Source organism: Micromys minutus (genome assembly GCF_963924665.1).
Source record: "Micromys minutus genome assembly, chromosome: 3".
NCBI classification, from domain to species: Eukaryota; Metazoa; Chordata; class Mammalia; order Rodentia; family Muridae; genus Micromys; species Micromys minutus.
Genome location: NC_137972.1, coordinates 86658722 through 86684018, shown reverse-complemented (window position 1 = coordinate 86684018; position 25297 = coordinate 86658722). Strand labels below are relative to the sequence as shown.

Here is a 25297-nt window from a genome sequence, read left to right as displayed (position 1 = left end):
CTTTCTCAAACATCAGCTAAGGAAACACCCCTTGAAGGGTCCCAAGATGGAGGCTAAATGCCCAATATTGATACCATTCACTCAGTGCTCGGACAATAAACAGAAATGGAGGAATCTTGGCCAGGCTCATTCCCCATATCCCCAGCTCTTAGAGCCGGGGAGGCTCTTGACAGATCCTGTTTGCATCCTGTGAACTCCCCAAGCTTCCTGGGAACCTGTCTGGTGTGTGACCCTTTCCACCTCCCGCCACAGCGAAGCTTTCTTCCACTCTCCCCTCAAACCACTAGGAAGAGTCTCGGAGACTTCAAAAGGAGCTCGTTCAGACACTGCTGTTGGTGGCTAGAATATCAATGTAAAGAGTCCTGACATCATCTATGGGGACTCTTTCAACAAGACTTCAAAGGAAGCACTCTCCTGCTTTGAGAAATTCCCACATAAGTAATAAATGAAAATAATTGCTCCTTTCTAGATGCATTGATCTCATCTAGAGAGACCGGTTGGTTAAACAGGCTGGAGAGACCATGAATGTGAATCTCCCCCGGGGCCTCAGCAGTTTGTGGATTCTAGTGGGGAGCCGTTGGGGAGGGGTTCTTGTTCTCATTACCTCTTCCCAGCAGCCCCCAGATACGATGTGGGCACTGGAATTTGGAAATATACTTCATTCTCCTTTGGAGAAATTACTATTTTTTTCTCTTTCTAAATACCGAATTTGTCAGGCGGTCGTGTTGTTATGAGATGATCTCAACATAGCCCAGGCTGGCTGCAAATTTACTTTGTAGTAGTCAAATTTGACCCTGAACTTCTGATCCTCTGGCTTCTCCTCAAGTTTTGGGGTTACAGACATGTTCCATCATGCCCAGTCTACGATGTGAAAGGAATTGAAGCCAGGGCTTGACATGCTAGGCAAAGGGTCTACCAATGGAAGTACATCTTCAGCCACTAAGACGGGCTTTTACAAAAGGAGGTTTTTTTTTTCAGTGAAAGTGAAATGGGAAACAGTCTTATTGAGGATGCCACATTTCTCCCTTTTTATAGAACCTTATCACCTAATGTCACATGAAATAGGGGCTGGTCTTGAACAACAAAGAAAGCCTTGGTGTCCAGCCCTCCACAAACAGTGGGAAGATTTTTAAGTAGGAAAAATATAATGAAGCAAATGTTCTCATCCTTGGTCCTCAGCTTCCCTGACATAGTCTCTGTCTCATAGAGCTTTTGAGAGGAGTGGAGAAAATAACATCTGGAAAAGCTCCAAGTACAGCCCAGCTTCAGGGTGAGGGGAAGGCTCAGAGGCTTAGTAAGCTGAGCTAGTAAGTTAGCTAGACTAGTTAGTAGCCTAGGAAGTAAGTCACATTCTGACCCAAATGGTGGCTTTTTTTCAGTCTTAGATGCATGTCAGGATTTCTGGATTTGGTTTGGTTTGGTTTGGTTTGGTTCGGTTCGGTTCGGTTCGGTTTGGTTAATGCAAGCTAATGCTCACCTTTGGACCTTAACTTAACAGTCCTACTGGAGAACTTTCCAGGTGTTTCTGATGTGCAGCTGTGTGAAGTTGAAGAACCCATAAGGCCAAGCCAGGCCCATATGCATCATGGAGTGAACACCAGACAGGCAGTAAATGGGTGGGGACTTAATGAAATTTAAAACCTAATATTAGAAATTTTTGAAAACAACATCCTCTGTCAATAGGAAACACATAATTGCTACAAAAAGATAAATAGTAATGACCAGCTTAATCACATCAAGTAATTGGGCGTAGTGTAATTTGGGCACAGGGGCTCATGCCTGTAATCCCAGCACTCAGCCCAGGCAGTAGGGTCCGTCCAAGTTCAAGACCAGCCTGAGTCAGACAATGAGTTAGAGGTCATACTACATAGCAAGACCTCGCCTTGAAAAACCAAACCAACCAACCAGACAAAAAATAATAATTGAAAGCAAAACATAGTTCACAAAACAGAGTTCTCAGCTAGCCTATATCCAGGAAAAACTTGCTGACCCAGCTAAAAGACAGAAGAAGAAGAAGAAGAAGAAGGAGAAGGAGAAGGAGAAGGAGAAGGAGAAGGAGAAGGAGAAGGAGAAGGAGAAGGAGAAGGAGAAGGAGAAGGAGAAGGAGAAGGAGAAGGAGAAGGAGAAGGAGAAGGAGAAGGAGAAGGAGAAGGAGAAGGAGAAGGAGAAGAAGAAGAAGAAGAAGAAGAAGAAGAAGAAGAAGAAGAAGAAGAAGAAGAAGAAGAAGAAGAAGAAGAAGAAGAAAGCACAGCTAAATAAACAAGGGGGCAGTCATTTAATGCAGAAATCCAGTTAACATAAAGAGACAGAAGCCAAACAACAACAGAGAAGACTTCAAACGATGCTGCATAGTGTTACGGGTCAGCTCTTACAGCTCTTACACGGTTGGTTTGTTATTCTTATGCGTTTGAACTCCAGTACAAAGACAGAGTGGACTTCAATTCATTCAAAGTAATAATAAGGCAACAGAAGGAGAATCCTCTTGTGACAAGGAACATTCACAAGTAATGCACAAATGTCAGGAGCTGACACAACAAGACCCATCAGGACGAGTTCTGAAGATGCTGCATTCAAATCCAACAAGCCTGGCACAGAGACAAGAAAGTTCTACTGGTCTTGTTACGACTTCGTTTGCCAAGAGAAACGATCTCCGGTAATCGTTATATACAAACTTTCTGAAACAAATGGAAATTGTACAGATTTCTCCATCGCCGACCCCCTTTTCCGATGCCTACAAATGTCCCAAAGCCCCCGTTCCTCACTTCACACAGTCAAAGCATAGTCTTTAAAACACCTGAACCTGCAGTCATCTCGTCCTTGGAAAGGTTGGGGAGTCCTGCACGATTTTCCATCAGTCTTCCGGAAAGGGCTGCAGGCAACAGGTTGGAATGTAAAAGACCTCTTTGTGCTTGGAACCCTGATGTGAACTCAGTTCTGCTCCTGATGGAACTCAGACCCGTTCGGCTCCGGAGCTGGGTCTTCTTCGGTGCAGACAGTCATACCGTAGAGTCCCTGCCAGATTTTAGATGTGCAATCTTGGTCCGGCTAATAAACGGATACGCGATGCAGAGACCCCCAGCTGCCACAATAAAACCTAAACTGCACCAGGCACAGAAGATGGACCAGCTGTATCCGTGTTCCACATCATGAGGCAGGCTGTAAATGAGTTTCGGGACCCGGTTCAACTCGTAGGAGACACTGGCAGCATACGTGCAGAGTGAGATGGTGCAAAATATCCCTGGACACGGAGAGAACAGAACCGTCAGTTGGGCTTCGCTGCTAACCAGGCAAATGCCAGACAAACCTTTATAGAACTCAGCTCACTCCAAATCCTTGGACACCTGCAGTTCTTCTACTTGGATGGATTCATTCAAGAAGACGTGACAAAGAGCAGTGAAAATTCTGATAACTCAAATCATTCAGATTGGTTTTGCCTAGTTTAAGCAACTAGTTTTGTTTTTAGCTCCTAAAAATCATCTAATGATGGGGGCTGGAGAGATGGCTCAGCAGTTAAGAGCACTGACTGCTCTTCCAGAGATCCTGAGTTCAATTCCCAGTAACCACCATGGTGGCTCACAACCATCTGTAATGGGATCCAATGCCCTCTTCTGGTGTGTCTGAAGACAGCTACTGTGTACTTAGATACATAAAATAAATAATTGAATAAAATATCTGGTCTTTGGTTTACTCTGTGTGTGTGTGTGTGTGTGTGTGTGTGCATGCGCACGTGTGTGTGCATGTATGAGTGCCTATGTGCTGGCACTTGGACATGGGCAGGCATAGATGGAGGCCAGAAGATGATCTCCGGCGTCACCTTGAGGTGCTTGCCCCTTTTCTTTTTGAGACAGGGTCTCTCACAAGCCTGGAGCTCAACCACGTGGAGCAAGCTGGTTGGGTAGTGAGCTCCAGACATTCGTTTCTCTGCCTCCCCAGTGCTGGGAACCAAGCTCCATTGTCAAGACAACCAGTGCTCTACCAATGGTGCCGACTCCCGGGCCATGCTTTCTGTTGTTTGTTTATCTGAGACACTGTTTCTTTTAGCCCAGGCCGGCACGGAACTCACTAGTGGATAGGATAACCTTGCACATCTGACCCTCCTGTCACCACTGCTGGGACCCAAGGCCTGTACCACCACACCTGGTCTTAGGCAGTGCTGAAGACTGAACCCAGGGCTTCCAGCACACGGTCAAGCACCCTAAGTTCAGAGTGACATTCCAGTCCTTAACAATTCTGTTTTTAGTAGGGAAAAAAATCTAACAATCTCTCAAATCTAACATAAACCAGCTGTCATTTCCTTTGCTCCATACCAGACCCACATTTTCATATAGGTGCAACCATTACACAAATATATCAACTTTTCTTTTTTAATGATGATTTTATATTTATCGTGTTGCCTGTAAAATTAAATGATTTATTAGAAGAAATCAATTTTTGGAAGATAGACCTTCAGCAATTTTTACAAAAAAAAAAAAAAAAAAAAAAAGAAAAGAAAGAAAAAAGAAAGAAAGTAAATGAATACTTCCAAATACTAAAATATTATAAATTAAGTGTAGGAATTTGGGATTGATGTAAATATCTTAGGAAAAGTTTCAATCATGCAAATTGTAAATGATTTGAGTGGTAAGAAAATATATACCATATATATGTGTGTGTGTGTGTATATATATATATATGACATACATGTATATATTATGGTACATCTGATATATGTATATACCAAAATTTACCTTATTAGACCAATATGTGTATAAATAATTGTCTTTCAATAACACTAAGATCAGGATTGGGCAGACAAAACAAATGCTCACTTGGTAAAGTTCTTGCTTGGCAAGCATAAAGGTTTTATACCAACATAAAAACCCAATCCTGTGTCACCTACAGCCCTAAAAAAATAAAGATAGGCGGATAGATATCCTCCCAGCTTTCCAGGCAACTAGCCTAGCTTACTGGGCCAGTAAGGGGCACTGTCAAAATACAAAACACAAAGCTTGTCACCTGAGCTTGCTATCTGACTTCCAACATGTAGGTGTGCACATGTGTAAGCATGATCGTGTATACATACACACACCACATACTAGACACACACACATACCATATACACATTACACACACGCACACACACACATACCACATACCAGACACACACACCACATATACACTACATACACACACACATATATACACCAAATACCAGACACACATACCACACATATACACCAGACATACACAAACATACCACAAGCAGCACACACACACACACACACCACATATAAACTACACACACACACACCACACACATACCACACACACACATACATCAAATACTAGACACACACACCACAAACCACACACATATACCCGACACACACACATACCAGAAGCAGCACACACACACACAGAGCACAGCACAAAACAGAAGGTTAATCAAAGAGCTTCTTAGTGTTAAGGGATGGTTGGAGGACACTCGTAGGGACAATTTATCAGGGTGGGCATAGGATAAGAACAAACAAATGAAAACAGAAACTGGTATTCAGCCAAGTGTCAGAATGTCTAGACTCCAGAGTCCCTTGTCACGCCCCAGATTATCCCTGTGGACAAAGGAAGTGGCATATGTTTGCTGATAAATGGCTTTCATATCCCTGGGGATACAGAGGCACAGATTTTAGAACAGAGGCAAAAAGAAGCAAGAGCCCAACCATTGTTTTAATATGCAGCTTGGAGATCAAAGCCACTGTGAGAGACAGAGCTGGTAGCAGCTGTAGGAATGAAGATCACCCTGGTGCCTCTTCACACGCTCTAGGCTCCCACTGTCATCCTGCTAGGGCACATTACTGAAATCTTTTTCCAGATGTGCACTTGGAAAATACATACTCTTTTTTAAAAAAGAGGTGTCCTCTCTGAGATAATCTATTTCCTACTCTTTGTTCAGCAATCGCTAAAACCTACTCTTTGTCTGGCTTTGTTTCTAATCTCTAAAATAAATAATTTTTGTTTTTCTGAACTGGATAAAGTAGTATCTATTGACTTTTTCTGCTGTGTGTGTGTGTGTGTGTGTGTGTGTGTGTGTGTGTGTTTGTGTTTAACAGCAGATGTACCCCTCAAGTTGTCCACGAGGGAAACACGGATGGAAATCATTCTTTTATCAAGGCATCAACATTTAAAATAATACTTTCTGGCTTTTACCAAGCCCTGAGGAGAGCAAATGTCCTTAAATCTGGGCACATGATTTTGCTGACAACGAAAACCACATCTGTGCACAGTAAGACCCTCAAGGAATGCTAAAACAATAAGGCTCTTGGGGGGAAATTGATCTCAGGAGAGTCAACAGGTAGAGCATCATGGTGGAACAATGACCCAGGGAAAACAGCTTCATCTCACTCTCCGATGTCTGCGTACAGCCGACTGCCTAAAAGCAAGCATTTTAACAAGCAGCGCAGTCTTTATGACCTCTGAAAGCTTCAGTTCAAACTTAGACTTCCCAAGCAGCCTTTGATGTAAAATGCACGGGGCTGGGCTGCCTGAAATACTGATTCTAGTCTCAGCTCTGTGCGACCCTGATATTGCCTGGCCTTCCCATGAGCCTTAGTGCAGCACGGGCCTTAGCAACACAAGTCTTTTATGGTGTCAAATGTTCATAATTCTGCTAATCCAAAATAAGAGACAGAAAAATACATTTATTTGTGACTACAGTACCGTTAGAAAACCCATAGCTTGCATCCGTTGCTTTCTGAATAAATGTTGATTTTTATGAAGACCCCCTCCTTCTACCAACTCTAGGAAACTGTTTTAGGTGTGATGCATTTTATTATTCTACCCCATTTTCACGTTGAATAGGAAAGGGTGGTGAAGACTCACTTCTCACTTGATCTGAAGACATGACCAGGTTTCTCTTTGCCTTGAGCCCTGAATGAGTGTTTTCCACGGCCCTTGGTGAGTGCGGACCTCAACAACACTATATGGAGTGTCTTTAACTGGATCTTTCTCCAAGATGCCAAGGTCTGAAGCTCCTTAAAGTTAAAATCTGTTCCCCACCCCCAATCCAGTGAGCACAATATAAACTAGTTTTGCTTGCTTTTAGTTTCCACCCTCACTCCTAGATCCAACTTGTCTTGTGTTCTGGTCTGTTGTTTAAATATCCATCAAAGGCCATGTGTCAAAGCTTTGTTTATTTGCATGTGGGTGTTAAATATAATAATAGTAATAACTGTATGCCAGTGGTAGGCCTGAGAATGGAAGCTGACACAAAATTATGCCATAAGCAAAAAGTCGGGAGAAAGGGGAAGACAGTGGTGGGGGAGCGGGACAGGAAGTGACATCAGGAGAAAGGGGAAGACAGTGGTGGGGGAGCGGGACAGGAAGTGACATCAGGAGAAAGGGGAAGACAGTGGTGGGGGAGCGGGACAGGAAGTGACATCAGGAGAAAGGGGAAGACAGTGGTGGGGGAGCGGGACAGGAAGTGACATTAGCTTCTTTTTCCAGATCTCGAATGACAGCACCAATGTTAACTCTGATAATAAAATGGAGGAGCCAGCTGGATACAGGAATGTGTTATGTGTCACTCTGTTGTTACATGTAACAGTGAACATGACTGAAAGACAAAGGAACCTTTGGCAGATGGAGATTGGTAGAAGAAAATTAGGTCACAGAGGTGTACTCTTGAGGGGGCTGTTGGAATTCCATATACTCACTCTGCTTATAGGCCCAAAGCAATGGGGCCAAAAGACCATGAACTTAAAACTCCAAAACCATGAACCCAAGGACAAAACAAAACTGTCCTGGTTTGATATGCTTGGGCCAGGGAGTGGCACTATTAGGAGGTGTAGTCTTGTTGGAGTAGGTGTGTCACTGTGGGCATGGACTCTTTAAGACCTTTGTCCTAGCTACCTGGAAGCCAGTCTTCTACTAGTTGCCTTCAGATGAAGATGGAGAACTCTCAGCTCCTCCTGCACCATGCCTGCCTAGATGCTGCCACGCATCCTGCCTTGATGATGATGGACTGAACCTTTGAATCTGTAAGTCAGCCCTAATTAAATGTTGTCCTTATAAGAGTTGTCTTGGTCGTGGTGTCTGTTCACAGCAGTAAAACCCTCACAAAGACAAAAACAAAACTTTTCTTCTTTTTCCAGTGGCTTGTCATACTTACAAATACTTCCCCAAGTATTTAGTCATACTTTCAGAATGCTAATACGCTTCACAAATTGAATGTCCCTTTCTCTTGTTTTCTCTTGCTTGTGCTCATCTTAACATGGAATAGTATATGCATCTCCCAGACACTCAGGTCCTTTCTGGAAGAGGTACTCCTCAAACGGACGCCTCTCGTGACACAGTGTAAGGGAGAGCAGGCCAACTGGTCCATTCATGTGCCCCCTGTCTGCCCTTCCTTCTTCTCACAAGCCCTCCAGAGGGTGCTACCCTCCAACCGTGACTTTTCTACTTCTAAAAGCTTCTCTGTGATGTTCGGGGTGAGAAGAAAAGAAAAGAGAGATGAACAAGAAGAGCTGTTCCATCCAGCCAGACTCTCACATCCTTGAGGAAGCCTGCAAATGCCTAGTGGCTACAGGTCTTCTTGGCACGATGAAATGTACTGAGAGGACACAAACTTTTACCACAGAATACTGTAAAAGGAAGTTTGTCCCACTTAAGATACTAATAAAAACTCCCCCTGGATAGAGTGGTTCACACTTTTAATTCTACCACTTGGGAGGGTCCATGCCTCTATGAGTTTGAAACAAGCTTCATGTATGCACACGCACACAGACATACACACACACACACACACACACACACACACACATACACACATACATACACACACACACACACACATACACACATACATACACACATACACACATACACACACACACACACACACACACACACACACAATGAGTTCCAGAATACACATAGCTACATAGTGAGACCTCGTCTCAGAACAAACAATAAATAAACAAAATCCTAAGTTTGATCACTCTAGGACAAAATTTTATTTAAGTAATAAAGACATGTCTACTGCAGTCAGATCAATAGTGTAGGTCAGTTTTGATATAATGATCTCCATTTTAGGTCCCACACACATCTGAAAGTGTTCATGTGCTTGTGCTAGATAAAGGTACCACAACAATGTACTACGGCAGCTGCAAATCTAAGTTCAAGGCAACAGCATGGTGGTTGGCCTCTGAACCCACCTTGCCTTGGACATGGCTGCCTTCTCTAATGTCTTTACACATAACTCTTCAGATCCCCTACTCTACGAGCAACACTATCTATACTGGCTTAAGATACAGCATACTGCCCCAATTTACTGTGAGTTTCTCTTTAAAATCCCTGTTTCCCAGTTAAGTCACACTTTGAGGTCCTGGAGATCGGGGATTCAAAACACAAGTTGTGGGAAACAAAACTTACCCCTTAGCATTGTCTGTATTTGAGTGTGCTAACTGACTCGAATGGAGTGTGCTTCTATTATTTAAAGGTCTTAGCAAGCCTGCACTGTCTTCATACAGTTACATTGCCATTTATTTATGACCTTTTATGCCCTGGACCTAGTTCTGGTTAGATGAGTAGCTTCATGTGATCTTCTTGATCAGGAACCCAAAGTATTCTGTTTAGTTCCCATTAGGCATTGCAAGCAGACATAGTACACACTTCTTGGATTATCTGTAATTTTGACATATTGGCTAATAGACATAAGCTCATAGAGTCAAGAAAGCCTGCTAAACAAAACTGAAGACTACAACACATTGATTAATATCTTCTTAAGAATTAATCTGTGGGGGCGGGAGTGATGGCTCCGTAGTTAGGAGCCTTTGTTGCTCTTGGAGAATGGGGGTTTGATTACCAGCACCCACATATTGTCTCTGTAACTCCAGTTCCAGGGGATCCGGCGCCCTCTTCTGGTCTGCATGGGCAATGCATGCACACACTGTGCAAATATACAAGCAGGCAAAACCACTCACACACACAAAGATAAATCTTCTTTTAAAACTTCTTTTAAAGTAGTTCTTGCCAGATTGTTCCATGAAGGATCTAACTTGCTCAACAAGCTAATTCGGGCAATACCAGATTTTTACCAATGGCAACCTACTTCACACCAGGTACAAGGTGGGCCATGCATTTATCCTTGCATTCAGAAAGTTCAAATCTACAGGCTATCTCGAGGATCCACAGGGAGAGAGGTTGGTTTTCCAGTCTTTCCTCCTTCCTTCCCTCCATCTTCTCCCCCAACAAACTCATCCTTCTAGCCTAGCTGGTGACCCCAGGAGAGAGAGAGGCTCCCCTGACCTGAGCTTGCTCCTGACGATCGCTGGGAGTATGTTCAAAGAATGAGTAATTGCTGGTTTTCTGATAACCCCTGCATGTGGCTACTTCCCTTATAAAATATTAAATTTTTTGGCCGATATTCTTAATTAGAGCACACCATGACATCACAGAATAGCAGGACTGGAGGGAATATTTTTAGGTCGGGACAGAAAATAAATGCATGCCACCGTCCCAGATCATCAGCCTGATTTCCTGCCCTAAAACCTCTGAGGTGCCCATGGCCAGCACAGAAGATGTAATTAGGGGGAACGGAGGCCCATTCTTTTTTGAACTCCCTTCTCTGATGTGCTTAAAAGGCTGAAGAGCCAAAGGTGCTTCATTCCGCTTAGGTTCCTTGATAAATAACCGACTACAACACCCAACGGCGTAAACATCGATTTTTCCTTTCCCTGTGCCTTTACCAGATAGCCTGTCCATCACTCTGGTCTTCTTGCGCTTTCAGCAAAACAGACTTGCTCCTTTTCACACAGATTACTCAGAAAGCCTTTCCTCCATTGTCTTAAGTTAATGGTGTGACAGGCTTTTCAGAGACAGAGAAGATGTATAAAAACAATTAAGTAAACAAACTCGAGGAAAAGACATACAATCTGCAATACCTTTTTAAAAACTAATCTTTTTCTGCAATATTGCATCCATTTCCTTGACAAGCAAAGTGTTCCCCTTCCTGTGGTGAGGATAAGGTCCTCGAGGATCCTGCTTAGAACAGTTATTCATGCATTTTGTTGCAAAAATGTTAAATGTATTTGATTTTGCAACAATGCCCCAAACCTTGCCAACATGCTAGGTAAAACAGGATACGTATGCCATATCCTCTTTCTAAAATAAAATATTTAGGTCTTTAATTCCAGAACACATTTGTTCCCCAGAGTTTTGGGTAATGTATTAAGGGCTGTGGTTTAGGGCTGTAGTTGATGGATAGCCTAGATCATTCTGGGATAAGCTCTACTTCAGCAGAGCTCCTTTTATTTAGATGCATTGAAGCAAAGGAAGGGTCGGGCCAGGGTCGATGCTAAGTGCTCCTGATGCTCGAGGGGGCTGCCTGGGCTCTGTTTCTTCCTCTGCTGATAGCAAGGGAGTGTCGCATGCTATGTGGCTCTCCCAGAAGGCTTCAGCCTAGGAAGAACAACAGATACAGTTGGTCGTGAGACCTGCACCAAGGGGAGAGAATTGAATGCAAGCTTTATCTTTTTTCTTTAAGATTTCTGACGTATTAAAAAATAGTTAAGGGTCAGGCAGAGGTTTCAGCAGATAAAGGCACTTGTGAAGTTTGAGTTTAATCCTGAGAAGACACATGGCAGAAGGAAAAAAAACTGAATCACACAACTTGTTCTCTGACCACCACACACACATACACACATACACATACACACACACACACACACATACATGAATACACATACACACACATGCTGTAATAAAAGATAGATTAAAATTCTATAACAAATAAAATTATATTAAAACTGATAATACTGAATGGATTATCCCTTTAATGGTAACAATTGCAGCTATGTTACTATGGTCATCTAATAGAGTGTGTCATTTGTTTGTTTTTTGTATGTGTCTATATGTATGTGCATGAACATATGAATGTGTACATGTACATGAAGGTCTCAGGACAACCCAGGAGCTCTGCTAGCCTTTTTTCTTTTTTTTTTTTTTTTTTTTTTTTTGAGACCAGAGCTCACCAAACAGCTATGACTGGGTAGCCAGCAATCCCCAGAAAGCCTCTACTTCCCCACCACTGAGATTATAACCACACAGAATTCTATCTTCACATGAGTTCTGAGGAGTAAACTGAGGCCCTTATGCTTTGGGGCAATCACTTCACTGAGTCAGTGACCCCCCCCCCCCAGTCGAAATGCTTCATTTAATGTGGATAGAGCGTTCCCACTGCGGTGGAAATGGTACATTCCAGCAATGGGCAGGAGCTTAGCGCTGACTCAGCCCCTCATGTAGGCTGCCTGAGTAAGCATGCGGTATCACAGGTCTAATGTGAAGCCCCTTGGAGGATGCCTATCCCAGGTCCTTCTCCAGGGACCTCACAGGGCTGCAGAGTAGGGACTTGGCGTATGGTGTTGCAGCCCAGCTCTCAGATACACACTGACAGAGGCGGTTGTTTTACCTGCAGCTCATCAAGGCTGGCCCGTGTGCCCCATGGCAGAAGGAGGAAGACCGTGTTCTACACTTTCCCCTTTACCGTCTCAACTGTCACATCGCTGGGGTTCTCCACTGAAGGGCTGGCTAATCAGTTCAGGCAGAGAATGAAGACGCCAGCATATTAGAAGAGGCTAAGTTTAGCATCAAAAGTCTGTGGGAAGGCTGCTGTCTAGAGCTGCTGAAGACAGCCTGCTTAATTAAAATCGATGCTTTTAACCCTTCCGAGCGATCATTGCCTGCCGTTGCCTGCGAAGATGCTCCAGCTAACGCATCTCCTGTCTAAGTTAGCTCCAGCTAACTACCTCCTCCTAACCCTGTAGACTCTAAAGGACTAACCACCACCTCAGGGTTCTGGAAGGAGTGTAAAGGCGTTGTTTGTTGTAACAAAACCGAAAGGAACCTCCCCACATCCCACTTTAAGTGACAGACAAACTGTCAGCCCTTCCGTGGGACTGAGAGACACTGGACTTGTGCCTTGCTTTCTGCAAAACTCCACACCTTGGCCTGTGCAGGAGAACTGCTGGGGCCTTGTGATTTATTTCAACTGTAACAACCGTGTCATACTCTGAACATCCTTAGGTATTCATGCATCATAGATAGTAAAAGGTGGTCTAAAAAAAAAAATCCTTCTGTGGCTTTAGGGTGGGGCCTCTCCAGAGTTTGAGGGAAGCAGCCAGGCATGATAGTGTTCACACGGAGACCCCAGCACTCAGGATGCAGAGGCAGGAAAGCTGCAAGTTCAAAGGCAGCCTGGATTACCTAGGCATCCCAGGCTACCCAGAACTACATAGCAAGATCTTATCCAAAAAAAACAAAAACAAAAACAAAACTAAACTAAAGCTCTCTGGGGAGAAACCTACACATCTTTGATGTACATTAGGCCAGAACCCAAAACCTCATGACATAACTAACAAAGAGGAGGGAAAAAGGAAGATGTATTTTACTGACCGTGAAGCCCCAGGACTCTTTGGGCCTGAATGGCCATCTGGGGTAGTGTTGGCTCTTCTCCTGGGACTACCACTACTTTCGGAAACTTAATTTGGCATTCTCTCATTATCCCCACCTTAACTTCTTGTGAAGGCTGAGAAGGAAAACATTCCTCCTCTTCAGCCTCCTCCAGCTCTCCATTGACCCAACTCCCAACTCCTTTATAGACAAAAATACCCTTTACTTGTTAACCAACCAACCAAGCGAACCTAGCACCGCATGTTGTAAGTAAAGTTGTTCTTCCATTAAACCTTCTAGCACTTTCCGCCACTTATACCATAAATTCATGCCCCTCTCTCTTCTCCGCATTAAGGGATCTCTAAAGATTTGGTCTGGATCATGGCTTCCACTTTGTGTGGTTCCTTTCCATCTCCTACCTCTCTTCCTTCTCAGAACACGCTCATCTGACTCCTGCTCGGGATTCAGGATTCGGATTTGGGACCCAGTGGTGTTTCCATCCCACAGTTCTCTCCCAGCTTCTGACTGCTTCTCATGATTTAACTCAGAACCGGCTGCCTCAGTACCTCCAACCCGACTGTACCCCGCTCTCCTTTCCAGTTTTTATTGCTATCACAAATCATTTCCTATGTCTCTCCACAATAAGAATGGGCAGGGACATTGCCTGTTCTCCTCTCTATGTCTCTAAGACCAAGAGCAGCCCCTAAAACAGGAAAGTCTCCAACAGTAATGCCAAGGACACCATCCCCGGTACATGGACTTTGAGGGGACTTTAAGCTACTGACTTTTCTCTCCAAGACATGGGATTAAGCAATAAGGCAGAAAACACCAGCATTGACTCCAGTAGAGAATGAACGCAGGACGATTCCCCCTGACCTACTAATGCTACCATGGGGAAATTGGGCAAGGCACTTTGTACACCGTTCCCTTTAAATTCTTTATTTCATCCCAAAGATGAAAGAGAGCCTCTGCCTGCTCACCTCTCACCACTGAAACCGAAATTAATAGAGATATGACCAAGCCAAATACTGCCTCTCAAGAGGAAGCCGATGGTGTACGGTCTACCTGTCATGAGGAAGAGAAGTCCAGCCACGTGCTGGGTCAGGCTTTCCTCCCAGAAGAAGCTGACAGTGGCCACGATGCACCCACACAGCAGGACGGCCACCGCCATGCCGAGGAAGCCAGCTGTCATTCTTCGTAGATCTAATCTCAAGACAGAAACAGATCGTCAAAATCGGAGGCAGAGGCGGACAGGCAATCAAAAATCACAGGACAAAGAATCTCACACGCATTGTGCGAAGGGGCTATGCAGGCGTAAGGCCTTCAGGGTGAAGGATTTAGGGACTTCTGCTCCCGTGTATCTGTGGGTACAATGTCTGTGGAGAAGTTGGTAACACCACAGAACAGACGAGGGGACAACCCCAGTGCAGACGTGAGTTAGCAAACACCACATAGCAAATTGGGTGAGGAAGATTCGAGGAACACTTCCTCAACCTTCAAAGGGCATCCCAGATGGAGGTCAGCATTCCACAGTGACTGCTATTAATCTGGATTCTCCTCTTTGGAGGAAAGAGCCTGGAAGGCAAGCTCATACAAAAAGAAGCAGGCTTTGTCTGAGCATCAAGGATGCCAATTAGCTTTGTTTTCTTCATCTCTAGCTACTCCTGTCTATTTTTAAGAAGTATTTCAGAAAAATGTGAGCAGGTACAGCCACCACGGGGAAGGAGCATGCTGAAGTGCACGATCAAGACAGCTCGCTGCCTGTAAACACCCTCTCACCCCTCAAGTACACGTCTCACCTCGGAGTGCCTATTTTCCCAGGCGAAAGACAAGGAGCTATGCCCACGGAATAAGCCTCCATCACAAGCCTAACAGACTTCTGTCTCGGCTGTTCCCAAGCTGGAAGACACAACCCCTTCAGGGGTCACACGACCCTTTCACCGGGGTCACATATCAGATGTCCTGCACATTATATAGTTACTTAACACCTCATAACACTAGCAAGATTATAGTTTCAAAGCGGGTCACCACATGAGGAACTGTATTGAAGGGTCACAGCATGAAGCTGGCTGAGACCCACTGATCTATGCAGGAAGGTATCTCCCCCTTACAGTCTTCAGAGTTCTCAGGTTGCTCGTCTCTGGTTATCTTACTTTCTCACTGTTTCTTTCTGTCCTTCCTGCTTTGGCTTGTGTCTCTGTTTGGAACAGCACATTCTTCTTAAAACAAGCCACACACACACACACACACACACACACCTGTGTCCCCTAAGGCCAGGCAACAAGTCTGAGCAAAATACAGTAGTACTCGGCAGACAGTGGGGTCTGGAGGATGGGCTTCTCCACTGCAGTGGAGTACCTAGAGACACCACGTGGAGGGAAGACGGGCTACAGTAGCTTCCAATATTGGCCACAGCATCTTAGCCACAGGCTGCTTTTCCTATTTCCTGGTTGGGTTTTATTTTTTTGGGGGGGGGTGGTTGTTTGTTTTTCAGGACAGGGTTTCTCTGTGTAGCCTTGGCTGTCCTGAAATTCTCTCTGTGGGAACAGGCTGGCCTTGAACTCACAGAGTTCTAAGCCTGCCTCTGCCTCCTGGGTGCCAGGATAAAGGTTCACGCTACCACCTAGCTTTGTTTCCCTGCTCCTTAGAAGGGAATTCTCATTTCTAGATCAGAGCTTTGAAATTCTTTTAATCTGAATTTAAATGCCCCTCACTATAGAAAATATACATTGCAGAATAGGGGGTTATAGATAGTAACAATTTAAACATGCTGAATTATTATTGGTCCAAGGCTATAAATAGCATGGCATGGCCATATGAGGAGAGGGGCTAATAATGGCTCAGTCATTTGCTGCGACATTCCAATGCCCCGTGATTTGGAAGTTCTATTTTCTGTAGCTACTACAAAGCACAAAGGTCAGCCATAACCCACAGGACCCTGGCATCCTGTGGCTCCAGACATGGTGTCTCACTGGTAAATGTGGTACAGATCACCAAAGGTGGCTCTCTTAGAACCAGGCATGCAAGTGTCAAAAGCACGTTTCTCTTAGAAACTCCCCCCAAGGATAATGCTCAAACCATCGCCTTGCTGGGTAAAGAGGTCCAAACTTGTAGAGTTAAAGAAGTGAGGTTCTTTGCAAGGCCCTGTGGTTTTTCTGACCAAAGTCGATAATAATAAGACTGCTCGTCATAGACACTCAAGACAAAAAGCTCCAAACATGCTTGTAAAAAGCTAAGGGATGCCACTCAGATAAGACTCAGAGGGCCCTACTGGGAAGTACTTGTTTTTTTGTTTTTTGTTTTTTTTTTTTTTTTTGCCAGCAAGAAAGAAAGAGATTTATCATGTTTTCATAAAATAAAACACATTTTATTCATTCAATGGTTTCTCTCTCTCTCTCTCTCTCTCTCTCTCTCTCTCTCTCTCTCTCTCTCTCTCTCTCTCTCTCACAGGGTTTCTCTGTAGCCTTCGTTGTCCAGGAGCTCACTCTGTAGACAGGCTGGCCTCAGACTTGAACAGAGATCCTTCTGCCTCTGCTGGGACTTAAGACAAGCACCATCACCGTCCGGCATTTACCAGTGACTTTCTAAGTAGCCATCGATATTTATAGGATGTACGCGCCTCCGTGTTTGTAGTGAGAATCGAGACGGAGCCCTTCGCACTACGTGGCGATTTACTCAAAGAAGGAGACAGTGTCCACAGTGGCTTTCTCCACCAGAAGACATGATCACGGCGTTCTTTGTCACTCACTCACCGGGCGCGCTGGAAAGAACATGGTGTCCCGTCTTGCTGTCATGTGCCACGAGGCCGCTTGAGCCAAGGATTTCCAGGTAAACACCCCCCTTTTTAGTTTTGAATGGCGTGATTTTATCTAGACTTTTGCCTTACCCTCACAGTGACAAAGAGCAGCTCTTTCCGTGAAGTCCAAAGGTAAAAGACACTCTCTGAGAAAACTATGTCATACATTCGTAAGGGTATTTCAGCAAAAGCACAGCGATGAGCTAAGCACAGAAGCTAAAGTAAATATTATACAAGCAAAGCAAAAATGAGGGCAGTGAAGGAATAGTACTCCGCAAACCTGCTAACTTGGTTTTTAAAAAAGAGATTGAGATGGGCTAGGAAGAGGAAGATGTCTGGGTGGTTAAAGTAAAAATACTGCTTTTGATGGTCTGAACTTGGTTCCCAGGACACAGGTCAGGTGGCTCACCACCCCCTGTAACTCCAGCTTCAGGGACATCTCGTGGGTACCTCTGGCCTCTAAGGGCACCTGAACTCCATTGCATGAATCCCCTCACAATACAAATAATTAAAAATAAAACTTAAAAAAACAAAAACAAAAACTAAGTTCGGGTACCTGGAGTTAGCATCACTACTTGGGTAGACAGCCACACGGCCAGTCATGTATTTCACATCTGGCTTTTTCTCACACTCGATTTATAAACACGGGATGTTCACAGAATAGCAAACGGATGCTTGGGGTGTCTGACCCAGTTCAGTTGCGCCCAGAGGGCACATAAGACGCAGTTTTCTATCCGAACTCGAGAGGGTGGTGGGGAAATCTTTGTTTTGTTCCTTGTCTAATTCCTTTCCAGAGGTACTTACGGAGCAGGTGCCATTCGTCTTGCTGGATCGTCTTGGTTAGGTTGAAAGGGATGTTTCTTAAGCGGATTGGCTGAGAAAAGTGGTACTTAATTGCTGTGCATCTCTGTGCGATACCTTCAGAGAAAGAAGAAATGCGATTTACTAAAGCCTTTTCATTTGTAATAGAATTCGGGAGCCCAAGGCAGAATAATTCATCCTAAACCAGGTTGAATGGGGAAGGGGCAGGGAATCTCTTGATTACTGTCATTAACAGAGGCTGCTCATGGCAGCGAAAACCAGAACCTTGAAATAGAGTTTTAAACTCACATTCCATTTTAAATGCATTTTTACGAGTGTGTATACATACATGTATATTATCACTAAATGCTTTTCAACACTGAATTCATATGACTTAAACAAAAAGCTATTAAGGGGTTGGGAGAATGTTCTCAAATGTACAAATGGTTGAAGACAACCAGCCTAGAATTCTAAATTAACCTTTGAAAGCCCTGTCTGAATGTAACCTAGTCTCAAACTGTCAATTAAGTTTTCCCCCAAAATTCATTAGTATATGTGTTATTTGGAAACTGGGAGACGTTTTCCTTGGCTTCTACATGGTGGCTTAGGAAGTAATTATAGTTGACAGAGCCTTGGTCTTCCAAAGGCTATGTCATCTCTTAATATCACTGACTTGAATGATGAATCTTGAGAAAGACATTATTTGTGATGGAAGAGGAACCCTTTTCTTCCCCTCAGCTGGTGGCATAACCGATCCCATATTCGATACCATGTGTAGCCATGGGGTTGTGTGTACACCTCATCCTCATCCTCCGAACCCTGAGCTTTCATTGGCTGGTGTCTGTTCTTCCCTTCCGGCCTTCTGAATCCTATGGGCAGCATTTATCTTCTCTTAAAACGCAGCAACAAACAAAACATACTTCTCTGTGTCGGTCACCTTGGCCAGTTGTTTGGATAAATGTGTGTGTGTATGTGTGTGTGTGTGTGTGTGTGTGTGTGTGTGTGTGTGTATTTTAGCCCTTTAACTGCAGCAGCTGTTAACTAGAGAATCCTCACAGATGCCAATTAATTTCTGGTGGGTTTGACAGACTCCCAAGAAGTGAAAGGGCAAAGCAAATTAAAAAAAAAAAACATAAAGTAAAAGATTAATCTTACAGAAACAAATACTGGACAAATCTGCCAAACACTAATATTAAATTGGCAGAAAAAATCGTAAGAAGACACAAACTCAAAGGCTAACTCAAGGCAATAGGTGAGCTAATCTGACTGTAGCCATAGCAAGAAAAGGGGATGGAGTTAGTAATCAGCTTAGTGAGACGGCCCTCTGAGGAAGCCCAAGACTTGGCTGGTGAGTTTTACCAAACGTTTAAAAATCAGCAGGCCCTCAGACTCTTCAGAAACCAAACTGAAGTGGAGGAGATGCCTCCTAACTGGATTTGAAATCAAGACATCACAAGAAAGGAAACCATGTAATATCCTGTGTTTGTGTATTTGCATGCATGTGTGTGCACGTGTGTGTACATGTATGTGAGACCAGCAAAGCCTTGGGTGCCATTCCTCAGGTGCTCTCTGTACTTTCTGCCCTCTTTCCCTCCCTCCCTCCCTTCCTACCTCCCCCACCCCCTTCTTCTTTGAGACAGGGCCTCTCACTGGCCTGAAATAAACTAGACTAACCAGCCAGCAAGTCTTCAGCAAGCAAATAAAAGATCATGGGTTATGCAGATCAAAATTGTATTCTCTAACTCAGCTCCAGGAAAAATATGCCACACTCTTTGACATTTTTCCATTCAAAAATAATAAAACCCTCACAATACAAGCAATCTGAATTCAGAAACATTTTTAAAAGCCACGCATCATGACCAGATGAGAGATATCTCAGGACTCTGAATCGGTTCACTATACAAAGTTCAGTTTATGCAGCATACCATGTATGGGCCAGAAGACAGAGATGGTCTGAGCATCCCAAGCACACCGAAAAGGCGTCTAACGAAACTGAATGGAGGGTTGGGGAGATAAATGGCTCAGCAGGCCAAGGACTTGCCCCGTCAGCATGATGACTGGCGTTCAGATCCTCAACACCTACACAAATCTTGTTGGGGATGGGAAGCCCACCCTGCTTTCCCTGTCCTGGGGAAGGAGAAAGAGAGGGTTCCCAGAGCAAGCTGACTAGCTGAATTACCGGAATAGGCACGCTCTGGGTTCAAGTAAGGCCCCTCTACCTCGGTATCTCAGGTGCAGAGTAATTTATGTAGATGCCCAACATTAAGCTCTGGTTTCTACACACATCCACATATACTTGTACACCTACAAGGGGACACATATACATACCACACACCACATACATACGCTTGCAAAACGAATCCAATTGAAGCTCACTAACAACCCGAGACATGATTATTTCCACCAAACAGAAGAAGTCTGACGCTCAGAGGTTAAGTAATTAGCCTAGGCCACAGTACAAGGAAGTAAACGAGTCTTACTGCGTATGCTGTTAGACAAACTGAATTCTTTAACTTTTAGAAACCTACAGTTTCTACAGTTATTGTGGTTCTAAAATAATATGATCAATTCAATATTACAATTGATTTTTCCAATTTAGTACCAACATGAGCGCTTTTGGAAACAAAGCTGCTTCCTGGTTGGGGGTTGTATCTGTGTATTTTCCACACCTGTCTATACATGTTCTTTGGAGATGAGTCCAGCTACATGCCTGACTCCATGGCTTTCCCACCTGCATCCCTTAGAAGCTGCTTCCTGTGTAGAATTGGAAAAACAAAACAAAACCCAGTTCTCTCAGACTCAAAGGGCTTCTCCTGAGAGCGACTTCTGCACTTAGGGAACTGTGTGCCCCTGAAACCACTGAACATTCCCAGTACTGACTCTCTTCTGTGACTTGATAGGACCAAGCGGGACTCCAGGAGGCAGGGTTACAGGAAGAGGGCAAACTTCCGGCCGGTGCGCTGCTGGCGTGAGGACTGAGCTTAGTCTACACCCAATTGCCAAGGATGCTGGAGTGAACATCAGAAGGTGGAAAGGGGAGGGGCCAGACCTAACAAGCAGCTCTCAAAGGTCTCAAAGATCGAGGGTATGGTGGTAAAGCCCTGACATCCTAAGCTCACTATACAAGAGAATGTCCTGTGTTCCTGGGAAAACTGATCAGATGAACTCCAGACTCTGGCAGAACTGGAAGAGAAAGAGTGTGTGGTGGATGGATCTGAGGCCAACCACAAGACGTCTGGTGTTCCTCAGAGAACAGAGTAAGACAGACTCGAAGAGGTAAGTATAATTATTCATGTTTGGCTTCCCACATCCCACGTATTAAGCCAACAGAAACGACACAGAAAAAGACCTGCTGGTGCTCAGTGGCTCGCCAGAGCTGTGGATTAAAAGAGAATGAAATGGACAGTCTACATGGAAGAGGATGAATCCTCTAGGGTGATGCTAAGGAGTGATATCCGCAGGATCCACTAGGAGGCGCTAGATTCCGGCGCTCTCAAAGCCACGCGGGCAAACTCTGAAATCAACCTTGCTTTCTGGGCTTAGAAAGGACGAATCTGGTGCTCTGCAAACGAACCCAGAAAGCATGAGCTCATAGCACCAGATGGCATCGCACAATGAGGGGAAGAAGCATGCAGGGGCCTAAAAAGAGCAAGCCGTGGTCTATATCTGGTGAATAATTAGCTTCTTACAGGGCCAAGTAAAGCCACTTTAAGGATGCTAAGAAACATATAAGATATGTAAATAAATACGTTCTACTGGTTGAGGAATGAAGCTTTTAGCCTGGTGAACCGTTGCTGTTTCCACGGCTAACAATGGTGAACTAGCTCCGAGCCAGTGAGTCGCAGGGGACCCACACCACGGTTAAATAAGGGAGAAACACACGGCAAGTGCAAGACGCTACAAAACTCACGGCAATTCAACCCTGAGACGTTATTCGGGCTTTGCGCCTGGACGGGACACAGGTTTGGATTACAGCTGTGTGGACAGAGCAAATCACTTAAGCTGTGCCTGGGCCCCCGCTCTTGTAGAAGCAGAAGCCTGGTGCCCCATACTCTGTAGGGCTAGTGTAAGGAAAGCAAAACCCAGCCCTTGATAAACCTCAACGCTGGCCCATGAGTGATCATCTCTTGGCACTTGCTCACTCGTGTGTACAAAGGGATAAGCAGAACCATGCAACAGTTGCGTGGGCAGTGATTCCACCACTGGTTCCCACTTTCCTGTCCACTCTTTCTTCTCTGGTCCTGCAGAGATCGCCAACAAACGTCGTTTATCACGATTCTCTCAGATCCAAGCCACCTAGGTGCCACCGCTGGTCTAATCTGCTATGCGATCATGTCCGGGGCCTCAGTGATCCATGAGAAGGCTGGAGAGATGAGCTCAGAGATTGATTGGCTCAGTGGTTAAAAGCAAGAGCTGCTTTTCTAGAAGACCTGGGTTTGATTCCAAGCATCCACATGGTGACTCATGCCCATCTGTAAATCCAGTTCCAAAACATCTAGTCACCTCTTTTGGTCTCCAAGAGCACCAGGCACACACATGGTATACAAGCAGATATATAGGCAACACACACACACACACATACACACACACAGACACACACACACACACACACACCCAATGTTCCTTTAAAAATGAGTTGAATGTAATCTTAAGGCATCTGAGGCTCTTCTACATCTTCCTGAATTTTACAGTATCACAATGCTATATTGCTTTTTAATTTTTTTTTAAAGAATTGTGTACTTTTATTTATGTGTATGATTGCTTCGCCTGCACAAATGAATGGACACTGTGTGTCTATTGTCCGTGAAGGCCAGAAGAGGGCACCAGATTCCCTAGAACTTGAGTTATTGATGGAGGTGAGCCACAGTCTAGGTTCTGGGACTGGAACCGCATCCTCCGGAAGGGCCTCTCTCCTGACCCACGCGATATTTTTACAACTCCCGTTTTTAGAAAGGGTCTCTTTATGTTCCATGGCTGGCCTGGAGTTGGCTATTAGACCAGGCTAGCCTCAAACTTGCGTGATCTTTTGTGCCTCTGCCTCCCAAGTGCTAGGATTACAGTTGTGAGCCACCACACCCTGCTTGTGTGGCTTCCACTGGGTGACTGTGATCGTTTTACTTGCCGTAATATATGTGTTTATTTAAAAATAAAGTGCTCGGCACATATGAGTGTTAGGCACTTGCTTATTACACAGGTTTAGTGCTCTAGCAATCTGACAACTTTCAGATTTTGACAACCAGAGAGAGAGGAGACGGAGAGATCTCTCACAATCCCTCAGTGCATGCTGTTAGGGTTTCGTGGTTCCCTGTATCATACCGCACCCCGAGGGTGTGTGAGCAGCTTCCCATTGGCTGAAATCTCTGCAGCCCTAATCTTACTAACACTGTGAAGGATTCCCAGAGGCCACGTCTGTCCTTTTTTTTTCTTTTTGTTTTTCAAATTTGTTTTTATTTTTATCGGATACTTTATGTACTTACATTTCAAATGTTATCCCCTTTCCCAGTTCCCCCTCTCCCATACTTCCCCACCCTGCTTCTGTGAGACTGCTCCCCCTCCCACCGCAACACACTGGCATTCCCCTACACTGGAGCCTTCACAAGACCAAGAGCTTCTCCTCTTATTGATGCCAAACAAGGCCATCCTCTACTACATATGCAGCTGGAGACATGGGTCCTCCATATGTACTCTTTGGTTGGTGGCTTAATCCCTGGGAGCTCTGATTGGTTGATATTGTTTTTTTTCCTATGGGGTTACAAACCCCTTCAGCTCCTTCAGTCTTTTCTCTAACTCCTCCATTGAGGACCCTGTTCTAAGTCCAGTGGTTGGCTGTGAGCATCCACCTCTGTATCTGTCAGGCTCTGGTAGAGCCTCTCAGGAGACAGCTATATCAGGCTCCTGTCAGCAAGCACTTCTTGGCATCAGCAATAGTGACTAGGTTTGGTGACTGTATATAGGATGGAACTCTGGGTGGAGCAGTCTCTGGATGGCCTTTCCTTCAGTCTCTGCTCCACTCTTTGTCCCCGAGTTTCCTCCTGTAAGTATTTTGTTCCCCTAAGAAGGACGGAAGCATCCACATTTTGGTCTTCCTTCTGTCCTTCTGATAAGCATTCCATGGCGATGCTGTGTCTGCTTCTGTGACTCTCCTATTCTGCGGTGCTCACCTTAAATTCTTCCCAAGCACAGCTCTGTCTTCTCGGGCTCACGCCTTAGCTCCTGAGCACTTTCTTTGTTCTTTCCTGGTTGATTGGAGAGTCACCCTCTCTGCTCATGACTCAAGTTCCTTGTGAGCAGAGGCTGTGGCTTCTTTGTCAGAATCCAACATCTCTCAGATAAGTCTGAAAACGGTGTGATAACAGGACACTGACAATACTTGAGAGTCTCTAGATGACAGGTCACGACAGTGTGCTCTGCTCCTAAAACACTTAAGGGCCACTTGGGATTCCACAAGTGGTCCATGGACAGAAAGTAAAGAACTCTGTTTCTCGAAAGCTCTGCCGGCACACGCCTCACTCTAAAGGGAGATCAACCCTAGGGTTACAGGCCGGGGCAGTTACTACATTCTTGTCGAAGAGACCTTATCTCAGAGTAAAAACTGTAAGGCAGATGAAAGAAATGTCCCTCATGGCTTCCTCTATCGAGTGCTCACTTGAATAAATGAGCCACATGCAGGAAGCTAAGTGGCGCCTGACTAGCCAGAGAACCTCAGCCAGCTGAAAGCATCTTCTGAGGGCAGACCCATCCAGTCTACGAACTGAACGGAGGGCGAGCGGACAGAAGGGATAGATATGAGCAGGATTGCCCAGAGGAAAGAGAACCCACATGCTACACAATTCCAAATGTCCTAGTAGGCATACTAAAAAGTGAACAGAGGGATTAACTTTAGGATTATATATGTACGAACATATAAACACACAATTTTACCGTTTTTATTATTTGTTTATTTTTATTTTAGGTATTTCACCTGCATGTATGTCTGTGTGAGGGCATCAGGTCTCCTGGAACTGGAGTTGCAGACACTTCTGAGCAGCCATGTGGGTGCGGGGAACTGAGCAGTCAATATCTCTAACCACTGACCCATCTCTTCAGCCCCAAGTTTGCTTCTTTCTTCCTTTCTTTCTTTTTCTTTCTTTCTTTCTTTCTTTCTTTTTTTAAATATAGGGTCCCATATAGCCCAAGGTTGGACAGAACTTCTTATGTCTGAGCATGACCTTGAACTTCTAACCCTCCTCTTTCCACTTCCCAAGGGTTGGAATGATAGGCATCCAAGACCAGACCTAG

The 25297-nt window shown here is 44.6% G+C and overlaps 1 protein-coding gene across 1 annotated transcript in view; it reads right to left on the bottom strand.

The window, feature by feature from the left end:
• Positions 1 to 2348: 2348 nt before the first annotated feature.
• TMEM178A (transmembrane protein 178A) overlaps positions 2349 to 25297 on the bottom strand; it is a gene marked incomplete at its 5' end in the record, with an annotated part of 56405 nt that continues 33456 nt past the window's right edge. The window contains 3 exons of the mRNA XM_080914713.1: positions 2349 to 3238; positions 14488 to 14625; positions 18023 to 18136. Coding sequence (XP_080770839.1) covers positions 2997 to 3238; positions 14488 to 14625; positions 18023 to 18136 — 494 coding nt within the window. The 3' untranslated portion in view covers positions 2349 to 2996. The remainder of the gene's footprint in view (positions 3239 to 14487; positions 14626 to 18022; positions 18137 to 25297) is intronic.